Source organism: Microdochium trichocladiopsis (genome assembly GCF_020744255.1).
Source record: "Microdochium trichocladiopsis strain MPI-CAGE-CH-0230 chromosome Unknown B0I36scaffold_4, whole genome shotgun sequence".
In the NCBI taxonomy this organism is placed as follows: Eukaryota; Fungi; Ascomycota; class Sordariomycetes; order Xylariales; family Microdochiaceae; genus Microdochium; species Microdochium trichocladiopsis.
In genome coordinates, this window is record NW_025763547.1 from 3,206,952 (window position 1) to 3,222,845 (window position 15,894).

General features: G+C 55.3%; 6 protein-coding genes across 6 annotated transcripts; 2 read left to right on the forward strand and 4 right to left on the reverse strand.

Annotated features, from left to right (window-relative positions):
• The first annotated feature begins 217 nt into the window (after nt 1–217).
• On the forward strand, nt 218–2,469 carry B0I36DRAFT_321735 (LCCL domain-containing protein). Its single transcript, XM_046153752.1, has one exon. It carries the CDS (start codon nt 343–345, stop codon nt 2,350–2,352), a length of 2,010 nt encoding a protein of 669 aa, XP_046014427.1. The 5' UTR covers nt 218–342; the 3' UTR covers nt 2,353–2,469.
• Nucleotides 2,470–2,838: 369 nt separating this feature from the next.
• On the forward strand, nt 2,839–4,200 carry B0I36DRAFT_408247 (phosphotransferase enzyme family-domain-containing protein; the record flags this gene model as incomplete). The annotated part of the gene is made up of 1 exon (XM_046161861.1): nt 2,839–4,200. One exon carries the CDS (start codon nt 2,839–2,841, stop codon nt 4,198–4,200), a length of 1,362 nt encoding a protein of 453 aa, XP_046014428.1.
• An 868-nt stretch (nt 4,201–5,068) lies between these two features.
• Nucleotides 5,069–6,894, reverse strand: B0I36DRAFT_362243 (uncharacterized protein; the record flags this gene model as incomplete). Its single annotated transcript, XM_046158620.1, has 2 exons — nt 5,069–5,856; nt 5,931–6,894. The coding sequence occupies 2 exons, from the start codon at nt 6,892–6,894 to the stop codon at nt 5,069–5,071; spliced, it is 1,752 nt and encodes a 583-aa protein (XP_046014429.1).
• A 1,537-nt stretch (nt 6,895–8,431) lies between these two features.
• On the reverse strand, nt 8,432–11,658 carry B0I36DRAFT_362244 (uncharacterized protein; the record flags this gene model as incomplete). The annotated part of the gene is made up of 6 exons (XM_046158621.1): nt 8,432–8,470; nt 8,552–8,748; nt 9,124–9,199; nt 10,276–10,635; nt 10,814–10,904; nt 11,039–11,658. The coding sequence occupies 6 exons, from the start codon at nt 11,656–11,658 to the stop codon at nt 8,432–8,434; spliced, it is 1,383 nt and encodes a 460-aa protein (XP_046014430.1).
• A 1,524-nt stretch (nt 11,659–13,182) lies between these two features.
• B0I36DRAFT_348636 (uncharacterized protein) lies at nt 13,183–14,401 on the reverse strand (the record flags this gene model as incomplete). Its single annotated transcript, XM_046156709.1, has 2 exons — nt 13,183–14,271; nt 14,348–14,401. The coding sequence occupies 2 exons, from the start codon at nt 14,399–14,401 to the stop codon at nt 13,183–13,185; spliced, it is 1,143 nt and encodes a 380-aa protein (XP_046014431.1).
• Nucleotides 14,402–14,896: 495 nt separating this feature from the next.
• B0I36DRAFT_383426 (uncharacterized protein) lies at nt 14,897–15,848 on the reverse strand. Its single transcript, XM_046160956.1, has 3 exons — nt 15,463–15,848; nt 15,157–15,392; nt 14,897–15,090 (listed from the first exon to the last, which is right to left on the reverse strand). Exons 1-3 carry the CDS (start codon nt 15,527–15,529, stop codon nt 15,013–15,015), a joined length of 381 nt encoding a protein of 126 aa, XP_046014432.1. The 5' UTR covers nt 15,530–15,848; the 3' UTR covers nt 14,897–15,012.
• Nucleotides 15,849–15,894: the final 46 nt, after the last annotated feature.

Genomic DNA, 15,894 nt, shown 5'->3' on the forward strand with positions numbered 1-15,894 from the left:
CAGCAGAATGCGCAGGTCCAACTTGTGCTGCTAGTTTGTCTGGACCGGACGACTGTGGTGTCGCAGCGTTAGGTACCCCCGGGACAGCTGGGCAGACAAGGCTACAGGCCAAACCGCTCACCTCGTGTTGGTGGCGATCTTGGGACCTCTTGGCTTGCCGTGCCCCCGCGCGTCCAGCCTCCAGCATCGCCCACAGCCCCGGCCGGGCCAACAGTAAGCCTCCTTCTTTACCCGCCTCGACTACGCCCGCCTTGCAATTGTCGTCTTGCTTCCATGGCGATGTCAACATCTGTCTAACGCCCGACTGACGCCACCAGAAGCGCACTCAGCGCACTCAGCGCAATGTCTCAGCCCAAGGCAACCGCCACTCGCGAGGAGATCCGGGTCCTCCCTCCCATCCCGGACAACTCGTCGTCCTCGCCGCTCAACCCCCCCGATGTCGACTCGTTCCGAACGACCAACGCAGACGACACTGACGACTCCGATCGGCTACCTCGATATGCGCAGGCGCAAGACGAGGCGAGCACTGGCTCCCGGTGGCGCTGGGTGCCTCAGCCGGTGCGCACCGTAGGCACAAAGACAGCGGCCTGGATCCGCGGGCCTGCAGAGCCCAAGGACTGGAAGATCACGCCCCTGCTGCCGGCCGTCCAGCATGCGCCCATCAAGCTCCTCGACAGGTTTCTCCCGCGCTACAAGCACCGCGTTTGGCTCTTCATGGCCTTCTGCGCGGCCTGGATCCTCACCTTCTCCCTTGTGCTGTGGTCCGGCCAGCAGGTCGCCGAGATCCCCTACTGGGGCGAGCCGCAGGACATCTCCTGCGGCACGATCTACTGGTCGCGCAACAACGCCTGCGGGCTCGACGGCATGGACTGCCGCCCGTTCAACAGCAGCGGGTTCCCCTTCCGGTGCCCGGCCAACTGCGCCTCGTACCAGACGCTCAACCCGCGGGCAGTGGGCGCGCAGGAGGTCGTCTATGCGCCGTTCATCGTCGGCGGGCCGAGCGCCGCCACGGACAACGTGCCCGTGTACCGCGGCGACTCGTACATCTGCGGCGCCGCGATCCACGCGGGCGTCATCAACAACGCCCAGGGCGGCTGCGGCGTGGTGTCCAAGATTGGCGCGGGGAGTAACTTCCCCGCGTCCGTGGCCAATGGCATCGCGAGCTTTGGCTTCGACTCGTACTTCCCCATGACATACGTCTTCACGCCGGTCGAGTGCAGCTCGTACGACCCCAGGTGGGCCGTCCTCGCCGTCTCCGTCGTCTTCACCACGGTGTTGGGCCTGTTCACCACGTCCTCGGCCGCGTTCTTTTTCGTTTCCTTCATCGTGGCGTTCTGGCAGGTCGGCCTGGCGTCGGATCCGCCCTCGACGAGCAGCACGGTGGCCAACTTCACCGACATCCTGGGCAAGTTCTTGCCGTCAATGTTCATGGCCTGGGTGTTTTATGACAAGATGGGCGTGCGGCGCACTCTGCGCGGTCTGACCGCACAGGTTGAGAAAGTTGTTCTCTGGCTTGGGGGCCTCTGGGTCGGCGCGCTGACCAACTACACGTTTGACTTCATCCCGATCCAGCGGCTCACAGGCCACGACTTGCAGCAGCAGCCCGGCGCGAAGGCAGCGCTGGCCATCATTGTCATTGTCCTGTTCTGCATAATCGTGAGCCAGATCTGGTTCTTCCGACAGGAAGGTCGGCTGCTGAAGTACCTGCAACTCTACGGGCTGTTCATCCTGTCTATTGTGGTGTGTCTGGTCCTACCGAACCTCAACCTGCGCATCCACCACTACATCCTCGCGCTGCTCCTCCTGCCCGGCACGAGCATGCAGACCCGCCCGTCGCTGTTGTACCAGGGTATTCTGCTGGGATTGTTTATCAACGGCATCGCGCGCTGGGGTTTTGACCCGTTTCTTCAGACCAGCTATGCCCTGCAAGGAGACGCCCAGCTGGGTTCCGCGCTGCCCGTCCTCCTCCCACCCAGCATTAACGCAACGCTCGGCCGCATCGAGTTCACCTGGGACGCCCCGCCAGATCCGAGCATTGATGGGATCAGCATCCTCGTCAACGATGTCGAGCGGTTCCGGGGATACTTTGACGACCCTGCGAACTCGTGGTTCGTCTGGACCCGGGATGCCGAGATCACGGGGAACGGCAGTACCAGCATCGCGAGCACTGGTGGGCACAAGGGCTTCAACGAGTACTTCCGGTTCGGCTGGATGCAGGGCACGTCGGAGTACGACTACACCAAGGCCGGCACGTGGGACGCTGAGATGAAGTGGATTCCCATGGAGTCGGGCCCGTCGAAGATCAAGCCTAGAGGTCTGGGACCGGACGGGACAAGGATGCTGGGGAGGTAGCCGAGCAGATCTTTTTATGACGATTAGCAGGCATTCTTGAATTTGGTGCATAAACAATGCGTACCTTATAGTGTTGAACATATATAATAGACTCACTAAAGAGTGCTGTTCCATGAGTGGGCCGTTTCCTCGTTTGCAGACAGATGTCTCTGTGGTTGCCCTTGTCCTTGTGTGTTTGTGGGATCTGCGGGGTGCCGCTGCTGCTGTTCAGATGTCATGACAGTCGTGGCTGCCGTTTGCAGAACCGTCTGCGTCCCATGGGCTCTCAAAACATGACTAACTTGAGGCTTGTTTACATTCTTTGACTGAGCAGCCTGCAACCATCCGAGCCTCGACCAAACGAGTGCGTTAACACCCATCCCTTTGATTCCGCGCGCATATCAAAGCAGCTTTAGAAACTCCACAGCCTCAACCAGTAGTGCCAAGGCATAGTTCCATATATCAGCAGAGCACAGCAGCGCGTCTGTCGCACCACCCTCGACCCCAATGGCGAGCAATCGCGGTCCTCAGCACGGTCTGGACTGGCGGCCAGCTGCCCAGTGGGATGACGAACCCCGTGCTGAGGCAAGATGGGACAAGAGGCCATCGAAATCTGCGATTGAAAAATTGTGCCGAAGCGTCCTTGCCATCCCAGCACACGGAACCTGCAAGGTATCATACTTCGACGACTTCAGATACAATGAACTGTACTTTGTACGCACCAGCGCCACCGTTGCGAGCCCTACCCCTACCGAGAGCACCATCGCAGAATCGATCGACACTGCCAGTTCCACTTCCACTTCACCCGCCACTTCTATTGGCACTTCCATTGCGACTATCGACGGCCATGCGCAGGAGGACAACGAAAGAGGCAGAGACGAGGACCTGCCCAACTACGACAATGAAGGCTTCCAAGAGGGCGACCTCGTCATCAGCGTCTCGCTCCCCGTCTATCCCAGGCTCAAGGTCCGAGGCGAAGTCGCTACCATGCGCTACTTGGCCGCCCATGCGCCGAACATCCCCGTTCCGGAAGTATTGGCGTGGGACGACACAAACAACAACGAGATCGGCTTCGAATGGATCCTGATGAAGCGGATGCGAGGAATCCCAGCGTGGCGAATATGGCGCAAGCTGCCGTGGCATAGCAAGGTTGCCTTTGCGGAGATGCTTGCAGGGTACCAAGCACAACTCATCCGACTGAGCAGCGGCTTCAAGAGGATTGGAACGATGGACACCATTCTTGAAGTTGGAGAGGGCCAGGGCGAGCCTGCTAGAGGAGGGGTGGCTGTGACACCGAAGCTAGGCCCACTGGTCTCCAGTGCGTTCTTCCTCAACGATGAACTCGATCACGGTGCTGCTCGTGGCCCCTTTCGCAACAGTCGCGAATGGATTGAGGCGGAGTTCCAGATCATCGCCTACGAGCAGACAGTCGGTATAAGTGACTGGGCGAGCCAGGAACAGCTAGACAAAGGCATGGAAACTGCCGAGAGAATGCGAGTCCTGATATCCAAACTGTTTCCGGTCGAAGATGGGCAGGCTGATGATCGCGCAGAGTCGACCTTCCTACATCACGACGACCTTGATCTATATAACATCCTCATCGACGAAGACGGCCGAATCACGGGCATACTGGACTGGCAGTGTGTCTCCGCCGTGCCGCTCTGGGCCACGTTATGCATGCCAACATTCCTGCGGGTAAGAGACTACATGCCGTATGAGGAGCCCCAGCGGGACAAATATCCCGACGAGTCTGACGACGAGCGTCGGAGACTTCGTTCAACGAGAGAGCTCGACAGCGAGGGCAAATGCTTCTCTTACTGGTACGAGAGGATGGGATACGACGTGACGCAACTCAGTGAAGTCTATTAATCGAGACTGCTAGAGCTGTGTCCGGCAATATGGAACGAGAGCAACGCCTGGTACAAGATCGAGTTGTTTTACATCCTCCAGGACTGTGCGGATCGATTGCGCCTTTCCGTGATGGACGACGAGATGAAGAATATAGAGCGCGGTATCTCCAAACAGCCAAGTGACAGCGGGGACCAGTCCCTTTCGCCGTCCCTCGCAGCATAGATGGATACTTGGGAAGGAACTCACGATGTGGCTGTCCTCTGTAGTCGTGGCAAGATCTCATATGTCTTAACTCTACTTGTCGGACGATGCTCCTCGGCGCGTAGATTCACAATCAGTCGCACTAGGTCTTCGTAGTCTTCGGCATCGCTCTCGAAGTTGTCGACAGCAGCCTTTGTTACAGAGATAGAATAACCATCGCCACAGTTTTAGTTCCTGCTGGCAGAACTGCTGGCGTATCTTTCATTAAGGAATGCCAAGATATTCTTCTGGGCTCGCACTTTGGAATCGGGGCACAACGAAGCAGCACAAATTTATGATCCACAAGTTCCAAGTCTCTCTCCGTCTGCGAGCACATACACGTGTCTTCCATCACGGGTCAAAGAAGCCTTGCCTAGCAACTGGATGCAAAATCTGGGCTCTTCACATGACCTGCCCACTTTCATGGTGCATAAACTGATCTCTGCATTACACTTCCAAGAACACACGCACATGGAGATCAAAGGGTGGACCGATAAGAAGCTTCAAATCCTTTGTCCAAAGATATAATTGTCCCGATATGTGAACCTTGGGAATATCCAACGCCCGTCTGTATGGCTGAAACCTGGATCAAACTTTTCACATGACAACAAACCTCCACAATTTAATTTCCTATGACTGTTCAACCTCAGAGCCACGTTCCGCTCACATCATAATACGGGGTCGCCTCCTTCTGCATCTGCCAAAGCGACACGGGGTTCACCACCTGACACGGCAATGCCAGATGATAGATGGCATCCGCATGCGACCCGACCAGCTCGGCAGAGACGCGCTCGTGACAGACCACAATGTCGCCCAGCACGATGTCTCCCGCATGAACTTGAGCCGTTTTCTGCCACGCCCTGACCACCGATCCGGCCAGCTCAGACCACTCCGTCCCTCGCCACGTCAGTCTGGCATGCCGCTCCTTGGCACAGCAGCGCTGGTAGACGAACGCGCAGGCATGCAGCTCCCCGCCGGTCCACAGCACCAGGGTCTCGAGCTTGGGCATCCGCCGCGCGACCTCGGCGACACGGCGCAGGTGCCAGTCCAGCACCATGCGGCGGTGTTCGTCGTCGTCGTCTGAGTGGTCCCGCATGGCTTCTTCGCCCAGCGGCCCGAGGAGCTGCGCTGTGAGCGACAACGTGCGCAGCTTCGGCCACGTCCACTCCGGGAGGCACTTGGCGAAGAAGGACTCGGCGCACACCATGAAGGAGGCCGAGAGGTGCTCGAGGGCCAGGCTCCGCCGGGCGAGGCTCGCCGCCAGGCCGGTCCTGTAGTCGACTGCGTAGGGCGTCAGGAGGGCGGTCGCGTCCTTGTCGATGTACTCGGTCGAGTTCCGGCCGTATCGGAACTTGTACAAGTGCTGGGCCTCCTCGAAGAGGGTCAGGCTTTTCAGCTTGTCCAGGCACGGGTGGTATAGCGTAGAAGCCAGTTCTGTTTAAGTCAGAAGGTTAGTCTTCGGGCAGGAAAGTAGCGGGAAACAATGAGGTGGGAGGTGCAGTGCTTACCTTCTGCTCGAGCCTGGCGCTGTGCATCGCTTTCGAAAGATGCCCACGGCTCGTACTCGATGTGCTCTAGGTTTTGACCGAAGCTCTCCATCAGGAACTTGAGGCTTCTTGGCATCAGCGTTCGGCGCAGCTGTCGTAGTATCACCAGTCTCGTGACTGCGCTGACTCGTATGATTGGCTGGTGCTCGCCGTTTTCGAGGATGATGGGTCGGTATATCTTGTTGATCGTATCGCGGGGCGTTGCTGCGAATGGTTGGATTGGGGAAAATACCTCCCAATAATACTGCTGCACTGAGGGGTCTGTAGATCCGGAAGCCTCAGGGTTCCGCTCGGATCGTGTTTCGTTGGATTCCTCCTCATGGTTATCGTCTTCGTGTGCATCCTCCTCCTCGTATGCGTACTCGTCGTCCGAGTCCGAGTCATAATTATCGCAATGGACGGGACCTTGGCTGTCCTCAATGTCCTCCGGTTCAGAGTTGAGCAGTAGTGGCCTGAACCAATTTTCTTCGTCGCTCGGGGAGTATGCGTGCAGCTCGAGGGTCAGATCGCCCGACTTCTCCCAACTGCTGAGAATCTTCAGGAGCTCCTTCACAGACACGTCGACGATTCTGGACGGAGCGAATGTGGGCACGGCATCCAGCCACTCGGCATGCTCGGCCGAGTAGCGACGCAGTTCGACGATTAGGTGGATGTGCCTGATGAGTCTGGGAATGCGCGGCGCGCTGCAGATACGTGCGAAGCAGTCGAGACATTGCTGTCGTAGTCTTATGCTGCGGAAGTTGATTTTCTCGATGTGGGCTTGCCAGTCGCGGCTGACGTAGGCGAGAGTCGACCAGCCGGTGTACTTTTCCGATGTGACATAGCCGAGGATTGTGTCACGAATTTCGATGGGCAGGGCCGTCCAGCTGGAAGTGGTGGTGGTTTCGTGGTGCTCGGTCGAGCTGCACATTTCAAGGACGGCCATCTCGAATGGGATTTGTTGCGGTTGAATATTGTTGTGTGGCTGTTGTACATGTCCGGGCAATGTTCATGGAGGTTGTGTTCAACTTTCTTTATATTATGTGAGGATGGAACAGATGGTATCTCCGATCGGGTCAAAATTGCATCCGTCCTGTGACTACGGCACTGAGTTCCATGGCTGGTTGTGTTCTGGAACGTTGCTAGGTGATGAAAGACATCTCCGATGCTTCTGTCGCCCTAAAACACCGCCTCCGTCTGTCGGCGGCGATACACATTTCCCCGGTAGCGGGCTGTGTTGTTTAAGACCCGATCAGTGCAATTCTCACCTGCTTCAGCACAACAAGGCGTTATTGCGAGGCGTGTAATAATGGCTCCGTTCTTGCAACGACATGTAAAGTGTAGACAACTCGGCGAGAAGACTATCACAATCTAGTGATCGCGACCGTGGTTCTGACTTCCACTTCCACGCAGCCCAAAATTACGATGACTTACAAAAGGAGCTAGCGGTAAGCTTGTAGGCTCGCAAAGCCGAAGACCACCATGGCCTGCGGGATGCGGGCTCTGAGCCGTGGCTAAGCAGGAGAAGATGTCAAGGAGCAGGAGCAGCGCGCTGTACAGGAACATCATGTTGCCAATCTGTTCAAGAAGAGGGTGAATGAAGACTTCCTCATCATAGGACGACGAGTTGGAAGTTTTGACCATCCCAGCAGCATCATTTCCCAGCCGATGTCCATAAGGGCCATTCTGGCACAGTCAGCCATGCATATCCTAGAGCAAGGACAATGAATGTCGATGGCTGATGTGTGTTTGTTGGTCGTCATAGCGCGTGCCATGGACCTGACCCTATCTAAATATGCAGAAGCTGACACAGACTCCAAGAGTTTAGTTTTATCGCCAAGATAAGGGGAGAGTATGTCCGAGGATGCAGCCTCTATAGATATTTCTTTTGGTGCCACAATTTCTTCCTTCTGATATTTACGGCTACGATTCTTAGTAGTGGGCTCTTAGTCAGGCAGAATATGGGTGTCGTCCGAGACTCTTACGGGGTAGGAATCGGCAGGTCCCCTCATGAAGCGTCGTAAAGACTGACTCCCGCTCGGACCACTCTACCTTGTGCCTTGTTTGGTTATTGGTTACTGCGTACATTGATTAGAGCAGGCGTCAGATGCAGCACAAAGCTTAGCATGCAGGAGTGAGAAGCTTAGCATATATACTTGGCGACGCACGAAAGTCGAGGTGGCATCTGAACAATGCACAAACAACGATTTCCAGCTCTAGCAAAGCTGCGTGATAGATTCGACCTTGTACCACAGATTATGCTATACCCATTTCCAAGCTTCTCCTCCATGGTGATCAATCCTTCCGCCATACGCTAATAGCAGCGCGTGTATGAATCGCCACAGGGGGTAAAGTAAAGGTTGCATTCAAGACAACCCCATTTGATACACTGAGCGTCTGTGAAGCAGGTATACTCCCTGCAAGACTTGCGCGCGAAAATGTCTCCCTCCATCTCTCTTGTGCTGATATGAGGAGCTTCCTCCCTATTGCAGATCTGCTGCGGGGCCTGAGAAGAGACGAGCCTTCGGTGTTAGTCTTCGGAGAAGCGATAGGCAGCATTATATGAAGTTTTTCCTTGTGAAATGCTGAATCAGAACACGTACCACATCATCGACGCGAGCCTCGTCGACATGAGCCTCGTTGACATGAGTCTCATTAATTTGGGTTCCGTTGACCTGCACCTGGGTGACCTGGTCCCCAGCAGTCTCTACTGGGGCTGACTGCACCGTCGAAAACGCGGCGGCAAAAGCAAGGATCTTGAATAGTTTGGCTTGCATGTTGGAGGGTACGATAATGTTGTCTTTGTAAGTTTGTAAGTATGAGTATTGAGAATTGGCTTGATGGCTGCTCTCATTTCATCATTCAGCGTCTGGGAGAACGGTTCTGTACTTATATTGATTGATCCGTGCCGTCTAGTACCTCATCATGGGCATCTTCCACAATATACGGCGATAATCCGACTTCAAACTGGGGCTATCAGCTACTGAAACCATGCTGAAGCAAGTCCATGGTCGTCAGAGTAACTACTATCGTACGAGACAGCGTGTCTATCCCTGTGGTTCATAGTAATAGTGAGTTTGGTGGGACGATTGCGAATCGTCATGTTAGTAGTTAGGCGCATACCGCCTTCTCCTAGCAAGCTCGTAAGGCTGCAAGGGGGCCACCCTCCACTTACAAGGCTCCCGTATCAGTAGATAACCTGCCTTGTCTTTGTCAAATTTGCCCTTGTCTCTCTTCTCAACCTCGATTCGCTGTCCCCGCAAAGCGGCCGATTCGTCAGTTTACGACTTTGTCAAGAGTAGGCGCGTGGACCAACGGTATCAACCGTAGAACTTGTGGGTTACCCAAGGCTCAAAGATGGACCGGCCAACCTCACCTTGTCAGCAGCCCTATCCTAGCGCCGCCCTAGTCCAGGTACAGAAGATAAGTGTGGTTGGCGGAGTATGAAAATCGGCAACATCCGAGCGAGGACAATTCCAGGGTGAACACGAGATTGGATGCGGGTCTCCAAACTGCCACCACCATATAAGAGACCTCGTCAGTAGAAATCGCAGACCAGCGGGAGCGGCACGGTCCGCACGTCCACATGCGCGCGTTTTCTCATGATAAGCTTCTGCTCTTGGGCCTGCCTATCGTACGGCTCTATCCCCTTTCCCTGTGTCGTCACGGACCACCACTGCGATATTCTCTCCAGTCTCCCTCCCTCGTCTCGCCTGTCTTCGCATCCACCACCAACGCTTGCTGGCAACATGGCGGACGAACTTCCAGCAAGTTCTCCTTGAACTCTATTACATGTCAGTACTTAACTATCCTAACCATTCAATTATATCAACCGCCTCCAGGACCTGGCCATGCCCCAACAACCCGCCGCAGACCGATAACCTGTAGGCGGTGACAACATGTCTCTGCGCGACATAAAGAGATCAATGAAGAAGGATCCAGACGGACATGGTATAAGTGTATTAGGCTATCATGGTGTGCTTCGTACTTTCGATAGCGATCAGAATGTCCGTGATGCAATTGGCCTCAACTGAGCCCAGATTAGAGAGTACTACGGTGGTCGACCAGTACTAGAAAGATTACTCGCTGCCGACGGCTGCAATATATCTCGACGGGATATGGTCTACCCCGATCTGGAGAATATTCCTAAGAAGTTTACAGAGGAGGATATAGCCAAAACTCGGGCATATAACGAAGAGTTAGAAAGCCGCGGCGGAGTGACATGCTGCGTTCCGGGCCAGTCAACAGAAAAAGAGCAGTCAAGGGCACCAGAAATGTAGATCCACACCGCTCTAACCTTCAATTCGATTTTATGAAAACACTATACATCCCCGTCAATATCATCATAATCATCGTCGTCGTCGTCATCGTCGTCGACATCATATTCATCCTCCCAACCATCATCGAACTCATCATCCCCGTCCTCCTCTTCTTCATCTTCTACCACCACCTCCTCCTCCTCAGCATTAGTCGGATCTCTCCTGGCCGGCTGCCTCGGGTTCGGCGCGCACTTCTTGCCAACGCAGCACTTGATCTTGCCAGACTGGCAGTCGCCGCACGACGTGGCCAGGTCGTCCTTGGCAAACGTGTACGCGGCGGCCCGGCACGGCGCGAAGAAGGGCGACGCCGTGGTGCCGTCAGGAAACGGGCGTGTGGGGTTCAAGCATGCGCCGTAGTCGGACATGTTCTGGTCGGGCAGAGTTCGAATGATTAGTTCCAAGTCGGCTTGAAGGGAATGGGGATATATGGGAATATGGATACTTGGGAGGGATGGGTATACTTGGGCAAGAAGGGGGTGATCATTCAAGGTGCAAGCGGGGGTCAATGTATCAGCTGGGTGTTGCTGGTAGGGAGGGCAAACTCACAGGGCACGAACTAAGGCCAAATAGAGGCTTGTTACATCCCGTGACCACCTTCTTCGAGCATTTGCACACAATTGGTACTGTGAAGGCGTCACTATAGATACATCGGTGTCGTTAGCAAAAAGAGATACATAATTGGGTGGTGAAGCGTCCACACGGCAGATGAGCCGAGCCGTGACAGAGTGTGCCAGTCAGGGGACCAAGGCAAGAACCCCGGGGCAAACCTACACATAGCTGACATCAACAGCAGCGACCGCCATCCCTAGAAAGTCCCACCGCACGAAACTCGCCTCGATGAGACTGGCATCCTGTGGGGTGCCGTACCTCGCCTCCCCCAGCGCGACCATGCCCGCCCACCCCGTGGGGACGACGAACCTCGTCTTGGTCTTGGTCCCGATGATCCCCGGGTTCATGTCCCCCGCGACCGCAGTGGGGCTGTCCCAGTTGCGCGCGTGCGTCTTGGACAAGGGCTGCGGGTGCCGGTTGATGATCTTGATGGTCAGGTACTGGGGCGGCTGAGCCATGGCGGCGGCGAGGACGACGTTCTGGGTCACTGCTGCAATGTTGAGGGCGCCTTTGTTGGCGTGAGAGGAGAGCTGGGCGGGGTAGATTAGGTTCTCGCCGCCGCCGCCGCCGCCGTTGTTGTTGTTGGTCTCGGTGAAGGCCAGGCCAACGTTTGGCGGGACTGTGGTGATGGCCGGCGCTGCTGTTGTGGGACTGGCAATATTGCTATTGCTTGTCACTTCCGGCAAGGATACAGCTTGGGGAACAGCCAAGACGGCTAGTGGCGATGTGGCGGAAAGAACGGCTATTATGCTCGCTAGGGAGCGGAATGATGTGCCAGTCATGTTGATCATGTGATGAGGATAAGGAAACCTGACGATGCTAGAAGCTATAGGCACCCCTGAGGGACCGAGAAGGATTCTTTGTAGCGCAGGAGTGTGATAGGGACTATGGTCACGAGGACTGATTTTAGATCAGTGATGAGAGGGACGGCTAAAAAGAAGGTTGGTGGGGTGATCGTGTTATGGTAAGATCGTCGCCAGGAGCATTTGCGGATGCTTATATATTTGATGATGACTACGTCAAGCACAGACTAGTTCAAGGGGCTGATGCCTCATCTCAAGAACAGGGCATTGCATACAGAAAATACTCCGTGGCTGTATGTGTACATGGCGACGACACGCTCGAGTCAGACCTATCATTCTGGGCAGCTCCAGGCTGCAGCAATATCACGAGATGCCAAGCCTCCGACGTTACTTTCCATCTGCTCGAAGTCCCACCACTTTTGCCTTTCAAATCAGCTTCACTGGTCATCATTGACAAGGGGGACACCCGCCTAATTTCTTAGTGAATGCTTCACGGGATATTAGCGTCGACAAGACCGACGTCTCGCATTACTGCGTGGCGGGCAACAGAAGGGAGCATAATGCGAGTAACTACGTCAAGTGCGCCTTCGGGCGGTAGTTGCCGATCAGGGCGTTTGGGGCGTCGCCATTACCCCGATACCTTGCGCGGTTTGGCAGGTTTTCCGCCCTGTCTTGCTTCTCCAGATTGACATATTTCCCGCGAACACAAGCCACCGCGCCATGCGTGGCTAGGACCCTTCCCTGTTGTTCGCGTGTGTCAGTAGTGGTGAATAAGTCTGCAGCAAACGCTGCAAGTAAGGCGGCAGACAAAACCCACATGTCAGTATTGGACCTAGTGTGAAGCTAAATGGGTGGCGCCGCGCTTGTCGGCCCTGTTTGAGGCGTCGAGGTCTCTCGGCAGTTGAGCTTGGTCGTCCAACCAGTAACACCCAGAATCAAGACAACCGTTGTGGGGTGTCTAGATGTGTGGCTTGCCAGGGTAGCTTTGAGGCAAACCCCTGAAAGCCGCTGGCCAACCTTTCGAATGTCTCACTCTGGCCAAGGTAGAGGCCGGAATAAGCAAGATGGCGCCATGGAAATGTGTGCATGACCAAATGATTGTGGGCAGCATTCCAGTCGTGAGGCTGACGACCAATCAGCGTCTGGGAACCCTCGAGGATACATGGACGGTTACTAACAAATACAGTGCCAGTCAACTCAAATGCTCGCCGGATGAGGCAAACCCATTGCCGGCAATCCCTTGGAAAACCCTGCAACGTCTCTTGCGTCTGCCGGCAGTGGCTTCTGAGCATGTCGGACTCCGAGAGACTCTGTGGCCTCCGTGCTGACGTAACCCTGGGAGTGAGGCGGTGTCGATGTTGTAATGCAGTGAGATGGAGACGACGACTGGCCAGGATTGCCGTTTGCAGTCAAAGCCACTGAGATGATCAATCACCTGGCAGGACACTTCATTTTGACATGTCGTGGGTTTGGTGAATACGTGCGGCGGCTGCACGATTACCATCACTTGTCCGGGGAAGGAACCGTTGCCCTTGCCGTCGCTCTCAGACACCACTCCCTGAGACCCTCGTCGAACTGTCTCAGACTCCACCGTGGCCCGTCGCCAAAACACGTGTAGTTGGCCACTACCCAGTCCAGCAAGGCATCGACTAGGTCTTCGCCGTCGGCCATCTCCTTCCTGGCGGAACCCTCCGGGCCGTGTTTGAATGCAAACACGTCGCCAGACTTTTCCCACCGCTCTAACGTCGGCTGGGTAAGGACGGCAAACACCTCGTTGCCCACAGCGTAACGTATACGCTGTTCCACCTCGGTCGGGGTGAGCCAGCGAACTGGTGTTTTGTTGCGAGTCTTTGAGTCATGTATGGGTAGAATGCCGTGGCCATGGCTATAGCTCAGGCGGGAAGAAACAGAATCTTTCCAGCTTTCGACGTCGAACTCATGTAGGTCCTGGTAGACTGAACCGTACATCAGATCCCTGAGGCTTGGCCACTGAGTACTCTGGATGGGGACTGCAGGCAAGCGTGCTGGCAGTTGTACGACTTGGTGCATGTTGGTCATCGCCTCCCAATGAGCTGTCAAGCGCCAGAAAATCCGACCGGCAAGGGTAAATGCCCCAGACCCTAGAAAAGGAAGGATGGTACCAAGCCAACTGTCACAGGCCACTCGCTGGAGTGGGTCATTTATAATCTCCATTCGTTGCCGGTCCATGAGACCAGATTCGGAATATGCTGCCACTAGTTGGACTTGCCGGGATAGTCGCTGCATGTCATTGTCGCTGTCGGGCTCGCTGCCCGATCCCAGATAAGTCGACTGTAAGGAGTCGATAACTGAGTTGGCGCCGCTCCGACTCTGGGCAACCTCGACGGAACTTTCAGTCTCCTGGGTCTGGTCGGAAGATGACAGTCCCTCCAGTAGGCTCGCTGCTTCCCGGATTTTGGCAACAAGTTCAGGTCGATCGTCTGCCTGGACCTCGTCCAGGATTGTTTGCAGAGCCTCCCTCAATCGGCTGTTCTCGGTCCCGAGATCAAATTTTGCCTGTGCCTGGCGCTTCCTGAAGGCGCTCTGTGCCCTTCGACCACGCTCACGGCGACGCTTTAAGAATGTTAGTCTGTTTCTACATATGCACCATACTCCACTATTCCATATCGCCTATGGGAGCTGTATCTACCTTGATCTTCAGGTCTATACTGGAGCTTGATGTCTCGGGAACGGCTGGCGTCATGTTGAAGGTTCTGAGGCAGGCTCTCAAAGTGACAGGCCAGAGAGCATAGCAAAGCACCTAGTGGCAGGCCAAAGGGGAGCTCGTGTTGGACTGATACTGAGATGTGTGCTTTTTGGTGAGATGCGCGAGCTGAGATGTCCAAGTTGTCGTCCTGTCAGACCTAGCTTGGGTCAGGGGCATCGATGGGGTATAGAATGATTACGTGAGCGTGAGGCGGTTACGTGAGCGCAAGGCAGTTACGTGAGCGGTCCTGCAGAGTGGGCCCAGGCTGTCAGCTTCAAGGCAAGGGTCGGGGCCGTTTCCGAACTCCGCGCTGATTTAATCCATGGCGCGGCTCAGTTGTGACTGGGGCTTGATGATTGGATGGCCTCAGATTTTGAATCCAGGCGATTGAACCAGTTTATGGGGAGTTGCACGGGACCCAAACTCAAGGCAATCATCTACCCTTCACGAAATCCATCATCTCCTCTGGACGACCCCTGTAGGCATTGAGTACGTCGAATATGATTATTGGTTGATTAAAAGCTATCTGTATTGTACATTGGCAGAGCATTCATTAGGCAGACTTTTGGAAGTTTGCGTGCAATCAGCCAACTCGCCACGCTGGAACCTCATTCGCAAGTCTTGACATGGTACTCAACGGTCGAATTTCCGGAGCCGATCTTAGGCTTGAAGTCGAGATACACGAGCTGTGGCAGACCATTAGCTTGGAGCCGAGACAAGGATGCCATGGATTGACGGCAAAGGACACGAACCTCTCCCTTCTCGGGGGTCCATTCTCCATCAGTGTCACGGTAATAGACAATCTCGCCGGAGCCGGCGTCGCGGACTTCAGCAGTGGTGTGGGAGACGACGCCTTCAGTGCTCCACTTGATTTCGTAGCAGGTGGACTTTGCCACGAGGAAAGGCTTGGTGCAACGAGTGTTGCCGTCGGCATCGATGCATTTCTCGATGGCGTAGTCCAGCACGCTGCCTTCAGCGACAGTCTTGGCTATGCGTCGATGTGTCAGTAAGCAGTAAAGAAAACAACATTTCCCCCAAGAGGCAGGCTGGGAACACACGCTTCGTCAAGCTGCCGGTGAGAGCCAGGCCGGCTGTGAGAACGCTCTGTGCTGTAGGCAAATACATGGCGAAGCTGTTGAAAGGCGAAAATCGGTTGTGTTTGCAGAGATCCGAGGATGATAAAAGCGAGACGGTTGCCTGGGCTGAAGAAGGATATGGGTGTGTAAAATCGTACGGACGGAACAAGAAGAAGCTGATGATTGAAGATTGACACAGGCTTGACACAGGTCGGGACAGGAGCAGGTATTGAGCAGGTAGCGTTCAACAAGCAGGAACGGAGACGTGATCCCTACGTCATGGAACCGTGGCGGCCTCAGGCACGCAGCCATGGCGTAGTCCAAGCCGCCAGCGGTCCGCTCGTGCCCGCACCTTTACTAAGTGCAGTGGCGCATCGCGACTGGCCGCGTTTGGGCATGGCCTTGGTCAGCCAT